The sequence below is a fragment of the Molothrus ater genome, chromosome 16, assembly GCF_012460135.2.
Source record: "Molothrus ater isolate BHLD 08-10-18 breed brown headed cowbird chromosome 16, BPBGC_Mater_1.1, whole genome shotgun sequence".
NCBI lineage: Eukaryota > Metazoa > Chordata > Aves > Passeriformes > Icteridae > Molothrus > Molothrus ater.
In genome coordinates this window covers 1445508-1464685 of record NC_050493.2, presented here as the reverse complement: position 1 = coordinate 1464685, position 19178 = coordinate 1445508, and the positions used below count along the sequence as shown (strand labels likewise).

At 55.4% G+C, this 19178-nt stretch overlaps 1 protein-coding gene across 1 annotated transcript in view; it reads right to left on the bottom strand.

The window, feature by feature from the left end:
• HS3ST6 (heparan sulfate-glucosamine 3-sulfotransferase 6) overlaps positions 1–18953 on the bottom strand; it is a 29303-nt gene extending 10350 nt beyond the window's left edge. Inside the window, exon 1 of the mRNA XM_036392463.1 lies at positions 18592–18953. Coding sequence (XP_036248356.1) covers positions 18592–18953 — 362 coding nt within the window. The remainder of the gene's footprint in view (positions 1–18591) is intronic.
• Positions 18954–19178: the final 225 nt, after the last annotated feature.

The following is a 19178-nucleotide window of genomic DNA, read 5'->3' as shown; positions in this document are numbered from 1 at the left end:
CCAGGGCCTGCCCACCCTTCAGGGAGGGATTTATTCCCAATATCCCATCCATCCCATATCCATCCATCCATCCATCCATCCATCCATCCATCATCCATCCATCCCTCATCCATTCATCCATCCATCCATCCATCCATCCATCCATCCATCCATCCATCCATCCATCCATCCATCCATCCATCCATCCATCATCCATCCATCCTTCATCCATCCATCCCTCATCCATCCATCCATCCATCCATCCATCCATCCATCCATCCATCCATCCATCCATCCATCATCCATCCATCCATCCCTCCGTCCATCCATCCATCCATCCCTCAATCCATCCATCCATCCATCCATCCATCCATCCATCCATCCATCCATCCATCCATCCATCCATCCATCCATCCCACGGCCGCTGCTCCCCGAGCCACAACTCCCAGCTAATTAGCCCAGCCTAATTAACCAGGGCAGGACCTGCATCCCCTCCTTGGCCGTGGTTCCCAGGGGTCCCTCCCTGTCCCAATCCCGGGGTGCAGCCAAGGGGCACCCCCAGAATTCCTGCCCCTCCCGGTGCCGCAGGTGCGGGAGCAGCAGGAGCCCGGCAGGGAGGAAGGAAGGAAGGAAGGAAGGAAGGAAGGAAGGAAGGAAGGAAGGAAGGAAGGAAGGAAGGAAGGAAGGAAGGAAGGAGGAGGAGGAGGAGGAGGAGGAATTACCCCCACATGTCAGCCAGAGCCAGCCCCTCCCGCTGCCCAATTGACAGCTGCCCTGATTTGCTCAGCAGCTGCTGACGGGCAGCAGACAAGTCCCCAGAGCCATGAATAATTTCAGGCTGTTTGTGTTTATTTGATCTCGGGATGGGGCCGAGCCCGGAGGAGCCGCGGGAAGGGGCAGCCGGGCTCTCCAGATGGCTCCGAGGCCACCGCGGGCAGGGCTGGCTGTGCCCTGGCTGTCCCCTCCCTCGCCCTGCTCCTCGCCCTCCTCCTGCACAGCCAGGGGGAGCAGGAAGGGGCTCCCCAACAACTTTCAGGGAATAGAAAAGATCCCCCCAGCCCCACAATTCCTAACATGCCCCGTTCGAATGGTTTCAAGTCACTTATCCAGTGTCTCCTTTCCAAAGGACAAAAACGAGCACTTGGTGCTTTCTGGGCACTTGTATATTCTATACCCTGGGAAATTTCTACTTTGCCTCACCCCAAACCTGCACCCCGTGCTCCCCTCAGCCTGGGGGGCTCGCAGGGAAAGTGCCACCCCAAACCCCCTGTGCTGGCCAGCAGCTGCTGTGTCCCCCCGGGGCAGGTTGTGCCTCCCTCAGCCACATCCCACCCGTGTCCCACCCAGCTCAGGGTGGCTCCAGGCTGCAGGAGCTCCTCTGTGCCCCCTCCTCCAAACCCCAGAGCTGATTTTTTTTTTTTGTGGTGTTTGTCTCAGCCTGACGCTGTCACACTGCTCTCCTTGGGATGGAAAAGGAAAATGCATCCAGTTTTCCACAGAAACAACACAGATTCCCCATCTGGGTCAAATTTGTAATCCAGCCTGAGGGGAAGATGAGAAACAAATTCAGCTTTTTTTCTTTTTTTTTTTGACTATCAGAAAAAGCCTCATTTCCTGGCAAAGAGCTTCACCCACAGCCTGGCAGGGATGGGAGCCACCATTCCCAAACTTCCCTGTGCCATCCCATCCCAGTGGGAGGGAGCTGGGAGAGGAGCCCCAGCATGGAGCAAATGGTTCTGGTGTCCAAAACCTGCTCAGCCCCTCACGCTGCCCCACAGCTGCTGCCTGCACAGGTGAAGGAGCAGCCCCACAAACGCAGCCAAGCCTGGAGCACGTGGGAGCTTTGGGAATGTGGGGATGCTGCTGGGAGCCCCCTCTCCTGCCCAGCTGGTCCCCAGGTGAAGGAAATCCCCCCTGAGGAGGGAGCTGGGCTGGATTCCGCACTTTGCTGCACAAAAAAGAAGGAAAGGTGTTCCTCCAGCCATGGCCAAAGGGGCTGTGGAGGTGTTGGGAAGGCTCAGGAATGTCCCAGGAGAGGCTGGACAGGGCTTGGAGCAGCCTGGGACAGTGGAAAATGTCCCTGCCCTTGGCTCTGGATGGGCTTCAAGGTCCCTGCACCCAAACCACTCTGGAATTCCAGGATATCCTGAATTTTCTGCAGCTCCCAGAGCTCTGGCTGAGCCCCAGGTGATGGAGATGGGGGCTCCATCTGTCCTGTCAGGGCTCCCTCCCTCCCTCCCTCCCTCCCTCCCTCCTTGCTCCAGAAGGAACAACTGGGGGTTCTCTAACAAAACACTTCTTTCCACTGGGAAAGCTGCACTTTGTGGCAACTGGAGCCATTTGTGGGAAAGAACTGGATTTTGCTTATTTTTAGCCTGGTTTCCTAAGGAAGTGTGGCTGGAGCAATCACACGCTCTGTCTGTCTGTCTGTCCAGCTGTCTGCCCCGTCAGATCCCACCGGCCCGTTCCAGCTGGGTTTGAGGATCAAAAATAGGAATTCTTGCACATTTCCATGGAAAGCTGCAGTTGAGTGGTGGCCAGGACCTCGTGAGGAAAACACCCCAGGATCAGATAAATCCACGTTCCCAATGAGGAAAACCCCTGGGATCAGGTAAATCCATGTTCCCAATGAGGAAAACCCCTGGGATCAGGTAAATCCATGTTCCCAGTGAGGAAAACCCCTGGGATCAGGTAAATCCATGTTCCCAATGAGGAAAACACCCCAGGATCAGGTAAATCCATGTTCCCAGTGAGGAAAACACCCCAGGATCAGGTAAATCCATGTTCCCAATGAGGAAAACCCCTGGGATCAGGTAAATCCATGTTCCCAGTGAGGAAAACCCCTGGGATCAGGTAAATCCATGTTCCCAATGAGGAAAACACCCAGGATCAGGTAAATCCATGTTCCCAATGAGAAAAACACCCAGGATCAGGTAAATCCATGTTCCCAGTGAGGAAAACCCCTGGGATCAGGTAAATCCATGTTCCCAATGAGGAAAACACCCCAGGATCAGGTAAATCCATGTTCCCAATGAGGAAAACCCCTGGGATCAGGTAAATCCATGTTCCCAATGAGGAAAACACCCCAGGATCAGGTAAATCCATGTTCCCAATGAGGAAAACACCCCAGGATCAGGTAAATCCATGTTCCCAATGAGGAAAACACCCCAGGATCAGGTAAATCCATGTTCCCAATGAGGAAAACACCCCAGGATCAGGTAAATCCATGTTCCCAACGAGGAAAACCCCTGGGATCAGGTAAATCCATGTTCCCAATGAGGAAAACCCCTGGGATCAGGTAAATCCATGTTCCCAATGAGGAAAACCCCTGGGATCAGGTAAATCCATGTTCCCAGTGAGGAAAACACCCAGGATCAGGTAAATCCATGTTCCCAATGAGAAAAACACCCAGGATCAGGTAAATCCATGTTCCCAATGAGGAAAACCCCCTGGGATCAGGAATGCCAAGGGTTCCACCCAGGAACCCTGCTCCAGGATTAAATTCAAATATTGGGGAATTAAAGTCCTTCTGAAAAGTGACCTTGCAGCAAATTGGTTTTTCCCTGCCCAGCAGCAGCTTTAGAGTAAAACAACACAACCCCAACCCTTCTTTGGGCATTCCCAAATAGTTTTTTTCTTCCCCCCCCCCCCCCCCCCAGTTGTTGTGAAAATTTTAGATAAGAAAACGTGTTGGGTAAAAATATTCAATTCCCCACAGCCTGCAGAGCCTCATCAAAAATCCATTTGAAGTATTACTCTCAAATCCCTCATGGCAATGGGATATTTTAAGGTCAGTTAAACTTATTATTCACTCAAGATTTGCTTTCAGGTCCCTGCATATTTCAAACAGATTTTCCCTCATCTCTAACCCAACTGTGTTACAAAAAGCCCTTTCCTCCTCCCCCCTCCTTCTTTTTTTTCCTTTCCTGAAAAGAAAAAAAAGTTGTCAAAAGAAAAGATCCTAATCAAAAACAGCTTCTGAAGCCTTAAAAGCTGCTACAGTTTGTACTTGTTACCCAAAAACACTGAGCTATCTCCAGATCCCTAAATCCCCTGGCTCCCAGAACACTGAATGGAGCCATGCTGGAAGAGAGGAATTAACTCCAATTTGTTTTTCTTATTTGCAATTCATTTCCTTGCAACAGGCTTTAGACACAGGTTTAATTTTTTCTCCCTTTCCTCAAACAAGGAAAGGAGGCAGCTTCCAAACCTGCAGCCTGGGTTATTTTTGGATTATTTAGGATTTCCAGCTTGATGCAACTGCAGTTTCTGCTTCTACCATGCCTTTGCCCTCACAGGTACTTTTGGCTGGGATATTTTTTACTTAAAAGTCACCTAAAAATTACAATTTTTATATTTCCCCTAAACCACAAATCTCCCTTTTCAGCCTGGAGAAGGGAAAGCTCCAGGGAGAGCTCAGAGCCCTTCCAGGGCCCAAAGGGGCTCCAGGAGAGCTGGAGAGGGACTGGGGACAAGGGATGGAGGGACAGGACCCAGGGAATGGCTTCAGACTGGAAAAGGGGAATTTGGGTGGGATATTGGGGAGGAATTCCTGGCTGGGAGGGTGGGGAGGGACAGGGATGGATCTGCAGAGCAGCTGTGGCTGCCCCTGGATCCCTGGGATGTCCAAAGCCAGGGCTTGGAGCAGCCTGGGGTGGTGGGAGATGGAGCTTTAAGGACCCTCCCAGCCAATCCAGTCTGGAATTCCCTGATTCCAGGACATGGAAGGTCCGGGGCCTTCGGTGTCAGCCAAAGCCATGCCCAGATGTGCAGGGCTCTCCCAAAGCCAAAGCCATGCCCAGATGTGCAGGGCTCTCCCAAAGCCATGCCCACATGTGCAGGGCTCTCTCAAAGCCATGCCCAGATGTGCAGGGCTCTCCCTCAAAACCATGCCCAGATGTGCAGGGCTCTCTCAAAGCCATGCCCAGACGTGCAGGGCTCTCCCCCAAAGCCAAAGCCATGCCCAGATGTGCAGGGCTCTCCCTCAAAGCCATGCCCAGATGTGCAGGGCTCTCCCTCAAAGCCAAAGCCATGCCCAGATGTGCAGGGCTCTCCCTCAAAACCATGCCCAGATGTGCAGGGCTCTCCCTCAAAGCCAAAGCCATGCCCAGATGTGCAGGGCTCTCTCCCAAAGCCATGCCCAGATGTGCAGGGCTCTCCCTCAAAGCCATGCCCAGATGTGCAGGGCTCTCCCTCAGAGCCATGCCCAGATGTGCAGGGCTCTCCCTCAAAGCCAGGCCCAGATGTGCAGGGCTCTCCTTCAAAGCCAAAGCCAGGCCCAGATGTGCAGGGCTCTCCCCCAAAGCCATGCCCAGATGTGCAGGGCTCTCCCAAAGCCATCCTTGGATATTTAATCTCTCTCTCTCTCTCTCTCTCTCTCTCTCTCTCTCTCTCTCTCTGGGGTGTGAGGGTCAGGCCCAGGGGTTTCCATGCAGATGCCACAAACCTTCCCTGCTTTTCCCATCCCCTTTTAAGGAGGCTGGGAATCACCAGGCACTCCTCAGGTGAGCCCCTCACTGCCCATTTGTGTCTCTGAGCAAACCCAGCCCCGTTCTGCCTCCTCCCCGCAGCCAAGGGGACCTGCAGGGAGCCAACCCCGGGGCTCTGCGTGCCCCTTCCTGCTCCAGCCAAGCCATCTCCTGGCATCTGTGCCTCAGCTGCAGCCTGGCAGCCCGAGGAGAGGGCCAGGAGTGATACAGGAAGAGGGGAAAAAAAAGGTTTGGATGGGTCTGTTCCTAATGTGAGCCTCGCTGCTCGCAGCCTTTGATTGCCACACAAATAAAAGATGGAAATTCACTGCAGGCACAGGAATTAATTAAGGGGAGAAGAAAGGAGCATCAGTCTGTTGGAGGCCTGGCACCAATTCCCAGGCGGGTTTTGAAGTGGCAACAGCTCTCCTTGTTCTTTGAGAGCTGCTCTCCTCTGTCCTGCACGGTGACAGCACGTGTGGGGCTCACCCTGGGCTGGGCTGGGCAAACCTGCCTGGCTGTGGGGGCACCAGGCAGCACCTCCCACCTCCTGCTGCTCCCCCCTGCCTTCATCTGATCTGCTGAGCTCCTCAAACCACAGCAGCCACCATTCCTCACTGGGCTGCCAGCATGGCTTGGGGGTTTTTGTGGTCTGGGAGGTGGTTTGGGGGTTCTTATGGCCTGGGAGATCGTTTGGGAGATGGTTTGGGGGGTTTTATGGCCTGGGAGATGGTTTGGGGTTTTTTTTATGGCCGGGGAGGTGGTTTGGGGGCTTTTGTGGTCTGGGAGGTGGTTTGGGGGTTCTTATGGCCTGGGAGATGGTTTGGGGGGTTTTATGGCCTGGGAGATGGTTTGGGGTTTTTTTTATGGCCGTGGAGGTGGTTTGGGGGCTTTTGTGGCCTGGGAGATGTTTACATGTCCAAATGGTTTCCTAACCTCTGTTGCTGAAGTTTTTCTGCAGGTGAGAAGATCATGAACCACCTCTCTGATACGGCAGGAAGGAATGATGCATCTGGCTCCACGTTCTCAGAAGGCTCATTTCTTATTTTCAGATACTGTATTATATTAAAGAATGCTGTACTGAACTATACTAAAGAATAGAGAAAGGATACTTACAGAAGGTTAAAAGATAATAAAGCAAAACTCGTGACTCTCTGTTCAGGAGTCTGACACAGCTCGATGTAATTGCCAAAGAGTGAAAACACTCGCACCAGAATCCAATGGAACAATCTCCAAACACATTCCAAAGCAGCAAAACACAGGAGAAGCAAATCAGATCATGATTGTTTTCCTTTTTCTCTGAGGCTTCTCAGCTTCCCAGGAGAAGAAGAATCCTGGGCAAGGGGATTTTTCCAGAAGATGTGACAGTGACACACCTCCAGCCCAAACTGGGATTGTGCTCATGCACAGCTTTGCACATTCACATGGGCTGTGGCTCTCCTGTCCTTGGGACAGTTTTCTTGTCTTCAGGACATGCTGGCTTCGAGCAAGAACTGAAACTCCCCCCGTGCCAAGGCTCCGTGACTCAAAAATCATCATATCTCTGGGGATTCTGAATTAAATCAGAGGAGTTCCCACCCTGTCCTCCACCCAGATCGTGCTTTAATTTCTCTCCAGCTGCATGCAAAGGCTGAGATCTGTCCCTGGGAGCTTCCCAGCCCAGCCCAGGGGCTCTCACAGCCGGGTTTCCTTCCACAGAGCCCTGCTCAGCCCTGCTCTGCACCCATCAGAAGTGGGGTCACAGCTGGGTACATCACACACACACAGCTGAGCGTGGAACTCATCAGCCCTGGGTGTCAGGAAACCAGAAACCCCCAGCAACCAGGTGTGTGCTGACACTGGCAGGAATTTGTTTGGTTGTGGCGCTGACATGAGGCTCACACAGCTGGGCACAGCTGGAGTTAGGTGCTCACTGAACCTCTGAGCCTTTATTTAAAGGCATTCTGCCCAGAAAAAAAAAAAAAAGTTTAGAAAAGGTCTTGCACCAGCAGAGTGATTAATGCTGAAAGGAATCTCCCCTGCCCAGTGTCTGCTCAATAATTCAAGTTTTATGAGCTCTAACACGAGCGAGGCCTGGGTGTGATCCCTGCTCAGCCCCGTGGGTGCAGGGCACCCTCACACGCTCCTGATCCCCCTCAAAGCAGCCAAAGATGCATTTTTAATATTCACACCAGGACCAGAACAAGGCTGTCCCTCATTATCTGCCTTGTAACGAGACGGGGATCAAACACGGAGCGGTGGCAGAGTGACACCAGCCCCACACGGCCCCTCTGATGGCACAGGGGGCAATTAACCAGCATGTCACACTCAGGCTAACGAGGGTGACCCACTGGGGGTCCCTGCCCTGTCCCCTGCCCTGGGCTGGGGGCTCTGGGGCCACCCAGCTCCCCCTGGGCTGGACTCAACGCCAGGGATGAGTTGGAGCAATGGGGCTGTCCCAGTTTGGGACATTCTGTGACCCTGAGCTCAGCAATGTCCCCACTGCCACCACCCCCAGGGGCTGGGGAGGTTGGGGTGACCCTCCCTGGGGGCTCCCTAAGCAGCCCAGGGATTTGGGGAGGCTGGGGACTGGGAGAGAGTGAGGGATGTGACCCAAACACCCAGAGGGACACAGCCACAGCCCTGGGGACACCCCAGACCCGGAGCCACCTGCCAGGGGTGACAGCAGCCTGGAACAGCGACAGAACCAGAACCCAGCTTCCATCCATCCATGCATCCATCCATCCATCCATCCATCCATCCATCCATCCATCCATCCATCCATCCATCCATCCATCCATCCATCCATCCCTCATCCATCCATCCATCCATCCCTCATCCATCCATCCATCCATCATCCATCCATCCATCATCCATCCATCCATCCATCCATCCATCCATCCATCCATCCATCCATCCATCCATCCATCCATCCATCCATCCATCATCCAGAATGAGCTCTGAGCTCCCCAAACTCCCTGCAGACCTCCTGCCTCATACCAGCTCCAAACAAACCCCAAAGCCAGGGGCAGCCAGGATCCCAAAAAACCCCAGGAGGCCAGGGCAGGACAGTGCCTGAGCACAGCAGGTGAAATCCCCAGCCCTAACCCAAAACACCGCTCAAACCTATGAAGAAGAAAATGAAGATAGTGAAGAAGAAGGATTGGTTATTGTCCTAAAACTTGTCTCTCAAGTCTCTATATATTACTATATTCTAAAACTTTAGGTTCTTGACTCTGTGATATGACACACTTCTACCCAACTGCACACGTGCTATCCTGGTGTTATTCATCCATTCTGGAATTTTCTCCATGGCCTCAGGATAAACTCAGTGCCCTCCTGGGAGTCAGAGTCTGTCAGCACAGAAATCTAAAAATCCCAGTACCCAGAGCTCCAATCCTGCAGGGCCCTTCCTGGGCTGATCCCAGCCCTGTGTCCCACCCCACGGAGCAGGATGGGGACACCTGTGTCCCTGTCCCATGGGCTGTGTCCCATGGGCTGTGTCCTCTGTCCCTATGGGCTGTGTCACTGTCCTGCTGAGCTGTGTCCCTGTCCCTCCGGGCTGTGTCCCTCTGGGCTGTGTCCCTGTCCTATGGGCTGTGTCCTCTGTCCCTCCGGGCTGTGTCCCTGTCCCATGGGCTGTGTCCTCTGTCCCTCTGGGCTGTGTCCCATGGGCTGTGTCCTCTGTCCCTCTGGGCTGTGTCCCTGTCCTACGGGCTGTGTCCCTGTCCCATGGGCTGTGTCCTCTGTCCCTCTGGGCTGTGTCCCATGGGCTGTGTCCCTGTCCCATGGGCTGTGTCCCTGTCCCTCCGGGCTGTGTCCCTGTCCCATGGGCTGTGTCCCTCGGGCTGTGTCCCTGTCCCTCTGGCAGCAGCCCATCCCATCCCATCCCATCCCAGCCCCTTTCACGGCTCCTTTGTGCCCGGGCGGATGTGGGTTTGTCACGCTCGGGGCTCGGGCACCGCGGGGGGAAGTTCTGCCCGGCCCTCCCCCCAAACCCGGCTTTTCATGCGCACAAACCCTGCCTGCCCTCAACAAAACCCAAACCTCGGCTCAAAGTCCTTGGCAGCGGCCCCTCGAAATTTTTCTCAGGCTTGTGTGGCTCTGGGGGATGACTTTGGGAAGCAGAGAAGTGACGGAGGAAGAATAAACTCAGAATAAACCCCCCCCCTCCCCTGTCCCGCCGGGCTGGCACTCACAGGAAAAGGGGGGACAGCCCTGGAGAGGCTGCAGCACGCCAGGGACCACAGGGACAGCAGTGCCACGTCCCCTGGGACAGCAGTGTCCCCTGGGACAGCAATGTCACATCCCCTGGGACAGCAGTGTCACTTCCCCTTGGACAGCAGTGGCACATCCACTGGGACAGCAGTGTCCCCTGGGGACAGCAGTGTCCCCCTCTCCAGGACAGCAGTGTCCCCTGTGGACAGCCGTGTCACATCCCCTGGGACAGCAGTGTCCCTCCAGGACAGCAGTGTCCCCTCCCCGTCCCCAGGCACCGGCAGCAGTGCTGAGCGATCACGCTGACAATGACAAGTGGCCGATCGATCGATGGCACTGACCGAGCCCCTCCGAGCCCCTCCGGAAACTGGAGGATTTCTTTGGCTGCCACTTAAGGGACATTTCCTGCCCGGCAGGGTGGCCCTGGAGGGGACATTTGTCACTCGGAATTACCGGGGACTCCGGGCAGGTGGGGACAGAGAAAGATTCGGGCGCAAGCAGCACCTGCAGAAGCCTCCAGAGAGGGGAAAATAAAATGGAATTAAATAATCTGTGGAGATGGCGGGGGCATTTCGGGATCCTGCCCTGGTGGGGGCTTGATTTCACCCCCAGAAGGAATTATGGAATTGTGGAATCATGGCTGGAAAAGCCCTCTAAGATCATCCAGTCCAACAATCCACAGGGCTGTCAGATCCCCTCAGGGATGGGGACTCCACCCCTGCCCTGGGCAGCTGTGCCAGGGCTGGGCAGCGTTTCCAGGAAGGAATTTTCCTTAAAATCCCACCCTGAGCTGCCCTGGCCCAGCCTGAGGCCGTTCCCTCTGCTCCTGTCCCTGTTCCCTGGAGCAGAGCCCGACCCCCCCCGGCTGTGCCCTCCTGGCAGGGACTTGTGCAGAGCCACAAGGGCCCCTGAGCCTCCTTTGCTCCAGGCCCAGCCCCTGCCCGGCTCCCTCAGGGATTCTGCAGCCCCTGCCCAGCTCCCTCAGGGACTCTGCAGCCCCTGCCCAGCTCCCTCAGGGATTCTGCAGCCCCTGCCCAGCCCTGTTCCCTTCCCTGGCCACGCTCCAGCCCCTCCATGTCCTTCCTGCCGTGTCCAAATCTGTCCCCAGAGCTGAGCCCAGCCCTCCTGCACCCCCAGCGCGTCCATCCTGCCCTGGGCTGGGGCTGATGTCGGGAGCAGAGGGGGACGGGGGGCAGCTCCCCCAGCCCCGGGGTTTGGGACGGGTTTGGGATGGCTTTGCGATGGTTTGGGATGGGTTTGGGATGGCTTTGGGACAGGTATGGGATGGCTTTGGGATGGTTTTGGGATGGGTTTGCGATGGTTTGCGATGGCTTTGTGATGGTTTGGGACGGTTTTGGGACAGGTATGGGATGGCTTTGGGATGGTTTTGGGATGGGTTTGCGATGGTTTGGGATGGCTTTGTGATGGTTTGGGACGGTTTTGGGACAGGTATGGGATGGTTTTGGGATGGGTTTGCGATGGTTTGGGACAGGTTTGGGATGCGGCGGCTCTGGAGCAGCTGGGAAGTTGCACAAGGCAGGAGCCCCCGCCGAGCAGAGCCGGGATGTGGCCCCTGGGGACGGGACCTGTCACTTTCCTTGGCCCTTCCCATCAATCACCGCCCGCCTGCTTTTGTTTATTTTTTTATTTATTTGCATAACGTGGCTGCGAATTCCCGGCTGAATCAGCCTGGAGGGTGCGGATGGGGCAGGGGAGGGGACGCCAATTCTTCACTCCAGCTACAGAAAAGCCTTCCAGGTGTGCCCAGGGCCAGGTGTGCCACACACAGCTCAGGGGCCCGGTGATAAATCAGCAGCAAAGCGGTCAATCAGCCTTTCCCTGCCCGAGGACCTTAACAAGGTCACAGCCTTGTTCTCTCCACACTAATGAGCGCAGATTCCTAATAAGACCTCAGTGACAAGTGACTGTATTAATGTAATTCCCTCCTGCTCCTGATCAATTTTGTGGGCTAAGATGCAGAGCAGCCCCGGGGGCGTGGGAGGCTCCTGCCACCCCCTCGCTGTGAGCTGCTGCCAGGGAGAGAGGAGTTCCTTCCCTGTGTCCCTGCCTGCCACCAGATTTCCTTGGTGGAGCACGCCAGAGTCACTCAGAGGAGGAGCCCGGCAGCTCATCCCACTCCCAAAGTGCTGCTGTTATCCCAGGCTGCCTAAAACATCCTGTGCTGGGCCTTTAACAGCCCAGATGGTGAATTTTTTTGAATTTCAGCCATTCCCTCCTACATTTGAGCCTGGGACCAGCACTCCACGTGCTCCAGCTCAGGGCAGTCCATGCACAGCACCTGGTGGAGCAGGGATGCTCTCCGTGGCTCTGCACCATCTCAGCCATGCAAACCCTGGCTCTGCACTAGCCCTGGAGCCACACCCAGAGCTGGCACATGCTGGCCCTGAGTGCTGGGGTGACCTGCAGGACCCCACAGCTCCCCTGTGCCCCCTCACCACCCCAGTGCCACATCCACACTGGCATTTCAAACCAGTCAGAGTGACTCACTGCAGGGATGCAGGAATAATTTTGAGATTCCTGTGATCTGAGCTGTCTCTGAGCAGAGGGAGAAGGAGGGGAAGTCCAAGGAGCTGCTGTGAATTTTCCACCCAGGAGCATCACCACCAAAGGTGAGCGTGTAAATCCTGAGCCAAGATCCCATCCCTGTCATGGGGAAAGCTCAGAGCTGCAACCACCACGAGTTTGTCATGGTGGGACTGGGGGGTCTGGGCTGTTCTTCGTGTGGGGTGAATTTGGGGAGGCCCTGGCACAGGGTGCCCAGAGCAGCTGTGGATCCCTGGCAGTGCCCCAGGCCAGGCTGGGCACTGGGGCTTGGAGCAGCCTGGGACAGTGGGAGGTGTCCCTGCCATGGCAGGGGTGGGATGAGCTGACCTTTGAGGTGCCTTCCAACACAAACCATCCCATCATTCCATGAGTTCCCACAGGAAAGGGAAGACTCATCTTAACCCACTGCCCTGACGTGCCCAGCAGGGACCAGCCCTGGCTGCCTTCACCCCCCAGACCTGGCTTTTAACCAAGCCCCACAGAAGCCTCTCAGAACATCCCTGTGCTCCTCACTTCAATATTTTGGCCATCCCAAGAGCCAGGATGCGGGGAGGGAACTGCCAGGCTCAGGTCCCACCTTGCTCCCAGAGTTCTGTCCTGTAGACAAGGAGCATCCATGTGTCCATCCATCCATCCCTCATCTGTCCGTCCGTCCATCCATCATTCCCATCCCTAATGCAACCCTCACCCATTCATCCCTGTCCATCCATCCATCCATCCCTCATCCTCCCTCTCTCTGACACCCCCAGCTCCCTAAGCAGGAGGATTTCCACAGCCCTTTGAAAAGCCATTTAGAGCTAAGTCTCGGTATTAAACCTGGCCTTTCCTCGGGCAGGTTTTCAATCTCTGCCCGAGCCTGTTGCAGCAGAAAGTTTTTGAAAAGGTCAGGAGGAAGCTTTTAAGCATCTTTGCCAATTAAGTGCTGGAACCCCCTCCCCGCCGCCAGAGCTGCCCGTCTCCATCCCAGGGGAAGGTAATTACTGTTTTATAAATAAGCTTTGAACTCTCTTAAGTAATTGTCTCTCCTTGCATGAAAGCACCCTCTAAATCCACCGGCCTTTTCCACCTTCTGTCACTATCAAGAAAAAATCCAGGGGAAAAAAATCCACCTAATGCCTTGAAGGAGAAACTCCCAAACTTTCCTTTACGCTGCTGTGATTATTTCTCCAAGCCTTCAGTAATTCCACTTACAGAAGCCTTGCGGCTTTCCCGGCTCTTGGTGGATTTTTTGGCAATATTTGACATATTTTCAAAACTTCCCTGGAGTTACATGGGCCAAAAAAAAAAAAGAAAAGTTTCAATATTTCAATTTCTACCCCCTGAGGTTACAACAAAAGAAAGGACAGGAATGAAGAAACCTTTTCCAAAGGTATTCATTCCTTTAATGTTATTTTTTTTTAAACTAGCCCTGTGATTTCTGGGTGTGTTTGAGCAGCCTGGGATGGAAATCCTGGCAGATCTGAAATCCTTTAGGAACTCGGGTTACTCCTGCACACCCCCTGCCCAGCCCGGGTGTAATCCCCCCATTGATTTAACAGAGCCAGAGACAGGGAGAGCATTCCTGAGGCGGGATGAGCACCTTCCACCCTGCAAGTCGCAGCTTTTATCCCCAAAATCCCAGCCAACATTAACACGCAGCTCCAATCGCTCGAGCCTGACACGATCTCAGCAGCAGCACAAGGAACAACCCGACTTCATTTCGCCTGGAGGCTGAGCCAGGCTCAAATTCAGGCTCAAATTCAGGCTCCCAAACCTGCTTGGGTCAGCAAGAAGCACTTGATGGGGTCGGGAAGAAAACGCGGCCGGGTGGAAATAAGGGAGTAACAGCGTGAAAATGGGGGGCAGGAGGGTTGAGCTGAGCTCCTCACCCCATCCCCGACCCCCCACATCAGGACAGGCACAGCCCCTGTCCCTCCCCACCCGCAGCAATCCCTGCCTGGGAGCTCTTTAAATGGTTTCAAATGTTAATTCCTCATCGTGGCAGTAAAAGCTATTTTTAATCCCACGTGAAAGCAGTTTGCAGAAACCCAAACTTTGCACGAATTATGGATTGCTTCCCAAGTTAGGGAGCAGAAAGCAGGGGCACATCATCAGGGAGACCCAGCGCTTAAGCCTGGTCCTAAGAGTAGGGCTGGCGCTAAAACAGCGCATAAAAGCCGATCCAAAACACTACACCTTCAGTAAAAGCTTTGGTGTATCTTATTCTTAGTTAAAATCAGCTTTTTCTCAGGTTTCCCGCATGTTTTCTTTGTGCTCGAGGTTTCATTTCCCAAACACGGGGGTGAGGATCCGGGAAGCTGAGACAGAAAGGTCTCACTTGTGAATGGCAGAGAAAAGATTGCAAAGAAACAGAGGCGAGAAGCTGCGGGGCCGAGTGGCTGCGAGCGGCCCGGGAGAACAAGGGCCGCTCTGAGCCTGAAATCGAGTCCATCAGGAGGGGAGATTAGCGGTGCCAATGAATAAAGATAACGTCCCGGAGCAGCTCCGAGCATCGCCAGCCCGGATTCCTTTGTCTGTCCCCACCTTTGCGCTTCCCCGAGGAAAGCAAAGCTCGCCCTGGAAGGGGCCGCAGAGCGGTGCCAAAACGCAGCCTGGTGGCTCCGGAGGAGCCGGTCCCATTCAGCAGCTCGGGCTATAGAGTGTCTCGATCTGTCTGTACAATCACAACACACACAAAAACCCCTCCAGGCACCTACTTAGCTGCACTTTTCAGCTGCCAATAACACTCCCGGCAAAAGTCAAAAGAGCAGCGCCGCAGCCGCGTCCTTCCCCTGTCGCTCAAAGGCGTCGGGGTTGCGAGGTTCCGAGATAACAAAGTCTGGCTCAAGAAATCCTGGAAGCCTTTCAAGAGCGTTATTAGCTGCTGTGAATGGGGCTGGGGAAGGGGAGGGGGCAAACCCCACAGGCCAGGGAAGGGCTCTCCGCTCCCCCTGCACCTTCCCGGAGGTGCTCCCGAGCTGGGACAGCCCAGCAGCAGCGCAGAGGGATGAGGAACCCCCGGGACAGTTCCTGGCCCCTCGTGCCAGCTTTCGTGTTGGATGGGACGGGAAAACGACAATGAAAAGTTAAATTTGGCCTCGGAGTCTCGGAGCTCTGGGCTGGCTCTGCAGGGCCTGAGGATGCTCGGTGGGGATTGCAGCCCCTCGTGTGCCTCTGGCAGCAGAGGGACAATCACCAGACATCCCATAGTACTTTTTAATGCTTCTGGTGCGAACTGTGTGAAAATAGGGGATTCTTTACAGTTCCTACAGGTCCGGTGTGTGCAATCCCAGGGACACACGGGGTGCAGGGAGCCCTGGCCCAGCACCATTCCTGCCCAAACCTTCCTCTGGCCCTTGGGAAAAGCAGGAGGACAGGAAGGAGGAGAGGGATAGGGATCCCAGATCACGCAGGGAAACCCGAGCCAGGGGAAAAGCCCATTCACACTGAGCCGATCCTGCCACAGAGTTCTGGCAGATGGGGACAAGGAGACCTCTTTGAATGAGCTCAGAGCTTTCCACACAATTCCCTCAGAGCTGAAGTCCCTTTCTCACAAGCCAGGCCCCTCTCCAGCTCCCCAGAGCTGCTGTTCCCCTCCTCTCCTGCCCCGTTCCCCCGGAGCCCCGAGGTGGGTGCGAGGCAGGGGGAGCAGCCGGGAGCTCTGCGTGGGAACCAGAGCAGCTCTGGCCCCCCAAAAGGGAACAACCCCATGCAAGGATTCTGCTACGCCCCCAAAACGTCCCCAGTGGAGCAGAGAGTGACACAGGAGAGCCCCAGCCCCGCCATGCAAGGGGTGAACACGTCCCAGATGTGCCCTGTGAGCCCAAACCTGCTCCCCTCTCACCGAGGGGGTTCCAGCCCCCAAACCCCTTCACCCCACTAATGTTGTTTTCCTCCATCCCCACAGGCAAAGGCAGGACCTGGCCCCACACCTTCACAGGTGCTCCAAGTTTTGCAATGGATTTCTGAATCTCACCCCAAACTGCTCGGATTCAATTCAGTTTTTCCCATTTGTCCTCACCTACATTCCCACAAAACAGGCACAGAGAGTTCCAGGCTCCCACAGGGAACCCCCACACCCCAAACTGGCAGCAGACACCCCAGCATCCTCTCTTCTTTTTATTTAGGTTTCCTTCAAGCAGCACTGAGTGCCAAAAGAATTCAAACTGTGTTTTGCTTGAGGAGAAAGCATCCCATCGTGCTTGGATCAGCCATTAAATCATTTATGCTGCAGCCTCAAAAAGGTGTTTAATCTCCTCAGAATTAGCTAAAGCTGTAGTAACTCAAGGAATTCTGTAGGAGATGCTTTTGCAGAACATTTTCTTTCCACTACTACTCCAAAAAAAAAAAAAAAAAAAGGGGGGGGGGGGGGCTTTGGGCCATTTCAAATTTAAATTAAATAAAACAAACCAGTAAGAATAAATTATTTCAGTCAGTAACTTACAACAAACTACTCATCACCCACGAAGAGATGCTCCTGCCAGGGCAGGGAAATCACTACGGGACAGAGCTGCTAAGAAAGAACAAAATAATTCTGGAGTGATATTTCCAAGGGAATTCTTTTTCTACATTTACTCAAAACAAGCAACAACCTACAGGTGCCTTCGGGCCAAATATCTTGGCGTGAGAAGCACTTGGTGTAATTTCGGTTTCCTAGCAAGTTCAAACATTTTAAAAATGTTTACGCCACTTTTGAGATATCCATAGGAAAAACCCGATTTTCTGTCCAACTCCCCTTCCCCTCCACTCCAGCACATCCCAGCTTTAAACATTTAGCTCTGTCTGGCTTTGCCGGGGATAAGATCCCTGGGTACTGCGAGGTCTTGTGAGAAGACAAAACAAGAGGCAGAGAGGAGAGGAAGCGAAGGGAAATAGCTCTGTGTGTGTGTGTGTGTGTGATTAAAACCACACTTTATGCAGAGTTAAGTAAAACATCTCCTGATTTTTTGCCTCGCCCCGGAGGATGCGGATTCTCCCCAGCCCAGAAAACCTTCCCCGCTCCATTTCCCCAAATTTACCACAACCACATGCGGGATCATCTCGAAGCTGGTGTCAGGCCAGGCTCCCTGCAAGCACTTCCAGCACTAAAAACCCGCAGCAGAGCCATCCAAACTCAGATTTATTTCTGCTCCTCCTCTGCGCTCCGTCCTGCGAGCCTCGCCGGGCTCCGCCGAGCGATATGAAAGCGCTCGATCTTCCCTGCTTTAATTATGTGGTCGCAGTCATTAAAGCCCCATTCTGCCGAGCGAGAGCCAGCTCGCAGTCCTCACCCCAAAAAGATTAGTGATCGTCATTATTGCTCCTGGAGCGGCGCGGACCCGAACGGAGCTGAGGAATGAGCTCATAAATCACGGCAATATTAATGCAGCCGTAAAAACGAGCGCCGCTACTTACTGGGTTTTGAAGGTGTGTTAAGTCGTAACTTTACAGCCCAGATGTGGGCTCAGAGAGCTGAAAGTCTGCGGGTAAAATTACCGCTGAAATTACTCTTTCCATTAAACACGCTGATTTTTCACAGGTTGTTACTTCGGCGAGGCTTGGGAAGCTGCAGCCTCCCCCAAAGGATGGGGAGGAACGCGGTGTTCGGGGAGAAGGGGATGGAGAGGCAGGAAGGACAGCGAGAGCTGCTCCTTTGATTATTTTCAGATGTTTCCCCGAGAACACCGCGGCGCTTTCATACATCGGCACATTTGGATTGCCTTCAGAATAACGGGGCAGATTCCACCCCCGGCTTCAAGGGACTTATCGCTCCCGACTCCCTTGGCCCAGCGCTCTGGAGCTGGCCAGGAGACAGAGTTTAATCCACTCCACATGCACAGTAGCTGCTCTTCCGAACGCTTTATCGCCCGAAGAGCCCGATCCCATGGAAACCCTCAAAAAACAAAACCCTTGGATCACTCCCGCTCTGCCCTTTGCCCACCGAGGATCCCACGGATTCGCCCCGAGCCCGGCTCAGGATCAAGCACGAGGTCCTCGCTCGTTTCTGTGTTTTTTTAAGAAACCACACGAATAAAACAATTCCTAAAGGAGCCCGGTGGGGAAACGGGGGCACGGCTGGGGATAAGGCGCTAAAGGTTCAAACCTCAAAGCCTGCGGAGCGAAACGAGCGCATTTCTGCTGCCGCCTTCGTCCCTGGCCGGGCGGGATGCGGGATGGGAGGCGCGGGGACAGGGAGGGACACGGGGACAAGGACATCGCTTTTCACACCGCAGCAGCCCCGCAAAAGGAGCCGCCAGCCCCTTCCCCAGCCCGGGCGAGGCTCGGCCCCGCCGGAGACCCCCGGACCCCCTTTCTCTCCCGGGACCCGCCTGTTGCGGAGCCGCCGCATCCCAGCCCGGGCAGCAATTAACTGTGCGCTAATTACCGACCCCCTCATTCCCCCCACACACCGCCGCAGCCTCACCTGTACCAGCGCAGCCCCTTCTCGTAGCACCTGTCGAAGAAGTGGGGCTCGGCGCCCACCGCCCGCACCCCGGGGTGCGCCCGCAGGAACTCGAGCAGCGCCCGCGTCCCGCCCTTCTTCACGCCCACGATGATGGCCTGGGGGAAGCGGCGGCTGCCGCCCCCCGCGCCCCCCGCGCCCGCCGCCGCCTCCCCCGGGCCCGCGGGCAGCGCGGCGGGCGGCGGCAGCAGCAGCGCGGGCGGCAGCGGCTCGCAGGGCCCGGGCAGGCAGGAGAAGAAGTAGGTGAAGAACAGGATCATGGTGAGGAGCAGCGAGGCGCGGCGGCCCCCGGCGGCTCCCAGCAGCCGCCCGCTACATCCCATCGGGGGCCGCGCATCCCGCACCGCCGCCGCCGCCGCCGCGCCCCCCGCCCGGCCCCGGAGCCCCCCGAGCTCCCCCCGGGCCCGGCCCGGCCGCGCCGCCCCCACGCGGGGCGGGGGAGGGCGAGGACACGCGCGTGGGGCGGTGACGGGGAGGGGAAGGGATGGGGAGGGGATTGGGAACGGGGAGGGGGCGCGGCACACGCGGGGTCCCTGCGGGGACGGGGC